Source organism: Emericellopsis atlantica (genome assembly GCF_019669845.1).
Source record: "Emericellopsis atlantica unplaced genomic scaffold F5Z01scaffold_14, whole genome shotgun sequence".
Lineage (NCBI taxonomy): Eukaryota > Fungi > Ascomycota > Sordariomycetes > Hypocreales > Bionectriaceae > Emericellopsis > Emericellopsis atlantica.
In genome coordinates, this window is record NW_025764716.1 from 752358 (window position 1) to 758458 (window position 6101).

The window sequence follows — 6101 nt, forward strand, 5'->3', positions numbered from 1 at the left end:
CTTGAAGGCCAGGCGCGGTTGAGGCCTGTGGGGATGGTACATGTAGACAGGGAGGGTGTGTGATTTTCCTCGCGTCAAAAGAGGGTCCAGTCTCCACGACGGGGGAGGAATGGAGAAATGGACAGGTTGGGCATGCCATGCGATACCAATCGATCGCGCATCCGCTCCATGCCGTCAATGGTCGCACCACGCACTCCTTACTACGTATTGAAATTGACAAGCAACAATAGACGGACAGAATTGACGACTCTTGTCTTGTTGTTGTTCACGGGCTGCATCCAAATCTGGGCGGGTGAGCCGCTCAGCTGGTCGGCTGACCACCAAGACCCCTGCACGATTTGGGGGGAGACGGCAAGAACAGAGCATCATCATGCCAGCCAGCGCTAGACGAGGGTCTGTGCCGCGCTGCTGCGTGTCCCGGTCTGTTGGGTTCATCCGTTTGTGATTCGCAAGTTTGTTGATTCCAGGGTGCTCTCGGCATTGCCAATTGGCGCTTCATCATTGCAGAGTAGAGGCGTCCGACTCCGCTCACTACTTGTACGTGCTTGAACGGGGCCGGCTGGGCGAGACACATCAACAGAACGACTGGAGTGTGTCTTGGGGCTCAATTCCCCGGGGGCATGGCATGTGTCTGATCAACAGAGCGTCCGGTTTGCTTGCGTCCGGATCACCACCACCCACCCGCCGTCCGACAGGGAGCCAATGCCCATCAGCTGAAGGTCTGGGCCCGCACGACGGCGGGCCCGATTCGAGACAGACTGCGACCAGAATCATCAGAGAGGGGGGGGGGGGGGGGGGGAATCTCGACGATTCGACGACGACTGGGCCTTGAGGACTGACATTGATCCGAGTTGAGAGTGAGACGAGGAGACGAGACGAAACATGACAGCTTCACGTCGGCGCTCCCGTAATGCTAGCGCAAAGTATCAAGCTCTGCTGTCTTTTTTCCCTTTTTGTTATTATTTTCACATGTTCTTGGCGAAAGCATGCCGCTTGGCAGGCTACTAAGCGACCCGCGAGCTAGAGGAGCAGCACTTGTCAGCTGTCTGCCCGCGTCATGCTCTTGTCATGCCGCCTTTATGGGAAGAGTATTGGGTGATAAGAACTGTACTACGTATGTCATATTGTGCCCACCAGGTTGTTCCGTGGATGCTGCTGAAGACTGCGACATGGAGTCTGCAGGACGGAAAGCGGGGGAGGGATTCCTCCTCTCCCAGCCTCACCTCCAGCTATGTACGTACGTATGTAGCATTTTGGTGACCGAGATGGGGGAGGCGCTGATCGTGCAGTGCTGGCCATGTGCCAGCGGCATACGCCAGCCCTCCTTGGCGATATGCTTGTTTCCGGTGTGTGTGGAGGTGGAGACGAGGGACTGTTGGACCTTGGAACTTGAGCCCAGCTGCTCCCGCTTCGTCGTCAGCGAGGAGGAGAGGAGACTGAGCAGGAGGGGACCTGCTAGGCTCCCTAGGCGCTTCGGCTTTGCCGACAATTGAACGGCTTGAGATAGGGACTTGAATCAAGCATAGATAGGACAGACTCAATGCTCAATGAGTGCATGTGCTTCCAGCACGCAAGGGCAAGCAAGCCATTGCTCGTGCTCGCAGGACGATCTCGGCAAGGCTGCTGCTGCCCTGGGTTTGCTGGCGTCTGGTGGCTGGCTGCCAGGCATTGCTGATCTGGAGAAGGAAAACGCCTCCCCCACCGCCACGGCATTGGGTGGTCCCCCCCTAAATTGGTTAATTGAGCAGATCGAACCCCCCGTGGCTGCGCGGCTGGCTTGGCGGCGCGCGATGATGGCTTATCTCTAGCCGCGCTGATCACCTCGTCGCTGCTACGTACGTACACGTATGTACGTACATGGCAGAGAAGCCTGATGTGCTCATGGGTTATTGATGACCAGACAAAGGGGTTGGAATGCCCGCCGAGTCCTGGCTGCCCAGCGCGGCTGGCGACACGTGTTTAATCTCTAATTAATTTAAAGAACCGCTGGCCGAATGTGGAAGGAAAATCGCTTGTTCCGAGAGATTACGTCCATGTCCTCGTCCTCGGGAGACGTTGTGCAACACATGCTAGCAGCGTTCAAAATGAACATCCTCTCAAGTAAGGTATTATGGATCGAGTAAAGCGCAAACGTCCCTGTTAGTTCGCTCGCATGGGCGCCGGAGAGCGCAATGCATTTCCCACTCTTCTTCATTTGTGCTCTCACAGTCTCAAGATGTTATCGGGGCAAACTCGTTCTACGTCCGCCGATTGCGTGAAACAGGGTCCTCGTTTTGGTTCATCTGCTTAATGGCAGCAATGCCCAACCAATAATCATGCCTCGTGGCGTCGTCACTTCATTTACCTGCCAAGGCAGGGTCATGTCCCGTGTCTTGTTATGAAAACAGGGGTTCAATGAGGCCACATTTGCTCGGGGGAATGCAGGCCAAGGTATGGAGATACGTAGGCTCGTCCAAGGACGGAGGCTGTCTTTGCTCTGTCGTCGAGGTTTACGGGTTACCCTGCATTGCGTCTTTATTAGTGGGCGCGGTAGATGCATGCCATGTGCGCCCAAGGCAAGGCCAAGACGTTTTCGAATGTCATTGTCGACAACATGTAGCGTTGAACCCAATGTTTCAAGTGCTGTTGCGGATGGTTCCGAGTCTAATAGGTGTCGTGGGCTGTCATAGATAGACACTACTAGCCTGCCTTCCCTTCCCTTAAACTTGGCGAAAGCAAAATCAACGGCACGGTAGCTTGCCGATGAAGCATGGCCCTTCTACTTCGTCCCTACTGATTGTCTTAATACGTAGTGTTACTTAATTCGAAGACTTGCATGCAAATGCAAGAAAGGACGTGCCCATTGACTCCATTCCTCACAATTTGACCAACAAAATGTCAGACTGGAGAGCCTGAGCAGGGAGGAGGGGGGGCGTGGCAGCAACACCATCAGGAACCCACCCGCCCGCGTGAGATGGACATGGACCCCTCTCCATGCTAACGAACAATGCAAGACACACCCCACACACACCCTCGTCCGTCGTCTGCACTCTGCACGCATTGATGAACCAAAAGAGAGAGAGAGAGAGCTGAAGAAGCCCAGGCCAAGGCCAGGTGAACAGGGGAGCTCTTCAGCCCTCCCGAGCTAGAGGCCAAGACCCATGCAGGCATGCGTGCTACGCTACGCTACGCTTGATGCGCTACGGCTGCCCACGAGTTGATTTATTAGTTCTGTCTGTGTGAAGAGACAGGTACGCTACGCCTTGCGTGCCGTCCATGAAGACATGATGGTGAGCGACTGGACGCCTGAGGCCGCACTGCCGGGTGCCGTTGTGATCATACGGGCGGGTGCCTCGATAATAAGTAGGCAAGGCAAGGCAAGGCAAGGAAGACAAGACCAAGACAAGACAAGAGAGACCAAAGGAAGTTCTGACATGCACGCGACGCTCTGCCTGTCTCTGCCTGTCTTCTGTCTCGTCTCTTGCCCGTCCGTCTGCTGTGTCTGTCTGTAAGCAGGCTAATTGTTGCCCACACTAAACTCAAAAAGACGCCAAGCCCGTTGCAGGCCCAGGCCCGAACTCTGCGAGTCTGGGTCTCTCTCTCCAGCAAACCCAAGACCCAAGACCAAGCTAGGTGGTAGCTAGGTACCTACCAGACCCAGCAAGCGTCTCTGCTCCGGGAGGGACCACCTTTGACCATCATCACCATACAGCATCCAGCCCTTCCTCATTATTACTTACATTACATGGTCCCGGATCATCATTTCTCTCCCCGCTCTCCCTCTTGGACACCCACAACCACTCCGTAAACACAATAGACCCCCGAAGACACTGCGCCGCACGCCTTTGCCCACGCCACTCTGGAACTACAAGGACAAGCCATCAGCAAGCCGTTGCCGCAACCTTATCACCACCAGCCTCAGAAACCCCGGACCCTGGGAGAATCCGGGAACAAAGAACGCGCCGAACTAGCGACGAAAGAGCAATCATCTCACTGTGGGACGACCAAGTCTGATCTGTTGGCCAGCTCTACTGGGATACTTCAGAGTCGCAAGTTCGGGTCGCGTCGTTGTGCACACACTGTCTGACCTGCTGCAACACGTACGCACGGTCGTTCATGACAAAAGAGCAAGCCCTGCTCGTGTTCACCTCTTGAGTTAGCTCTACTCTACCAAAAGTCTCTGTTGCTGCCAAGGGCAGAAATCGTCGGATCCCGCTCGCGCATCGCCCAACAAGCTTTGCGCTGCTCATTACACCGGGCGAGGCCGCGCTGTGAGACGGCCAGCGTGACGTCGAATACCACCCGAACTATCCCAGGATTTGGTTTGTGTGCGCGACCACATCCTGCAAAGAGCAGATTGTTCGAGGGCTGACTATCACGTCAGCTTCAGCTGAAGCCTTCGACGCACGTCACCCACTTTTGCGCCAGGACGACCAAATAGGCAGCCGTGGCGGAACACTGTACTGACTTGACATCGACCTCAAGGCTCGCGTGCTCAAGAAAGGGATCGCACTAGGTTCGTTCAAACGTTGAGGGCCGTGTCTGTCTTGCGCGAGCGACCCAGCTCTCCATGGACTCTTTGCCAGTCGGCATAACACCAACGGCGCACTCTCTGTCGTCGCGTCGCGCTGCTGCCGAGAACCTACCGCCCTTCACAATCCCCCAGATACACAGCGCAGGCATACCTCGTACGTGGCCCCCCTCGTATTGAAGCCACGCCAAGCTTCCCCCCCGAGAGCGCATAGCTAAAGGATCATACAGGAACCGGCGCCAGCCCTTCAAGCCTGGGCCTCAACTCGGCTGGATCAACAACTCCCCAAGCAAACTCGATGCAATCACAAGGTCACTATACCTTTGGCCACAGCCACGGCTCGTGGCCGACACCGGCACCATCGCAGCCGCACATGGCCAATACTTCACCTACACAGGCCCGGCCCATCACGAATGGTCATCAGCATCAGCAACACCACCAGCAGCAACAGCAACAACATCACCAGCAGCCATTAACGACATACGACGGGCGGGCAAATCAGTTCGCGCACTCCACTGCCTACATGAACCACGGCGCGCCAGAGAGGTCTTCACCCTCTCCTGTTGGCCACCATGGCCTGCAGCAGCCGTCGAATCACGAATATGAGCACCACGCGCCATTCTCCCCTCACGGGCAAACTACGACGCAGCACTCCGTGCCCTTCCCGGGGCATCAGCTTCCATCAGTCACCCAGCCCCAGCACATGGGGTCGACGTCAACGGCGCCAACGCAGGCTGGGTACGGATTTGCACGGCCACCGAGCGCATCTCCCCAAGTGCCAACTCTACATTCACAATATCAGGGGCCAAGGTCACCCCTGGGAACGACAGCAGGCGGAAACCCGGGCATGTATCCTGGCGTGCGCGGCTCAGGATCAATGCCGCTGCCCTATGTACAGCAGCCCATGAACCTACCGCATCACGCCCAAGCGCGACCACCGCCCTCCCTGTCCGGACAGCCTGCGTACCCCATGCCGGGTAGCTTTGCGCCTTCGCAACACATGGGTCAGATGCCGGGCCAGGTTGCTTATTCGCTACCGCACAACTACCTGTACAACCCGCACGCGCAGGGCAACGGCGCAGCCGAGCGACCCTTCAAATGCAACTCGTGCCCCCAGGCCTTTAGTCGCAATCACGATCTCAAGAGGCACAAGCGAATCCACTTAGCCGTGAAGCCCTATCCTTGCACATACTGCGATAAGCAGTTCTCGCGGAAGGACGCGCTCAAGGTAAGAAGAAGATCGACCGTGGGTGGGCAGCATGATCTAACAGGGTACAGCGTCACCGGCTCGTCAAGGGCTGCGAGCAAAAGGTACTGGCACAGCAAAAGAAAGACCAAGGGGGCGACAGACGAGACGACGATGATGGTAGTGTCAGCTCTGTCGATGAACGAAGTTGAGAGCATTGGGTCCGGTCCTGTGGCAGGGATGTATCAATCGGAAGCGAACAATGGTCGGGCGCGGGGGGGGGGGGGGGGGGGGGGGGGCGGGGGGGGGGGGGGGGGGGGGGCGGGGGGGGGGGGGGGGGGGGGGGGGGGGGGGATCGGGGGAGGGGGGGCGGGGGCGGGGGGGGGGCGGGGAGGGGGGGGGGGT

At 57.4% G+C, this 6101-nt stretch overlaps 2 protein-coding genes across 2 annotated transcripts; both read left to right on the top strand.

Annotated features, from left to right (window-relative positions):
* Positions 1 to 790: 790 nt before the first annotated feature.
* Positions 791 to 1625, top strand: F5Z01DRAFT_123322 (uncharacterized protein). Its single transcript, XM_046257509.1, has one exon. It carries the CDS (start codon positions 987 to 989, stop codon positions 1491 to 1493), a length of 507 nt encoding a protein of 168 aa, XP_046118181.1. The 5' UTR covers positions 791 to 986; the 3' UTR covers positions 1494 to 1625.
* Positions 1626 to 4549: 2924 nt separating this feature from the next.
* On the top strand, positions 4550 to 5908 carry F5Z01DRAFT_674573 (uncharacterized protein; the record flags this gene model as incomplete). Its single annotated transcript, XM_046265056.1, has 3 exons — positions 4550 to 4667; positions 4741 to 5738; positions 5789 to 5908. 3 exons carry the CDS (start codon positions 4550 to 4552, stop codon positions 5906 to 5908), a joined length of 1236 nt encoding a protein of 411 aa, XP_046118182.1.
* Between the last annotated feature and the right edge of the window lie 193 nt (positions 5909 to 6101).

Coding starts and splice junctions, on each gene's coding strand:
- F5Z01DRAFT_123322 (XM_046257509.1), top strand. CDS start 987: ATGCCGCTTGGCAGGCTACTAAGCGACCCGCGAGCTAGAGGAGCAGCA.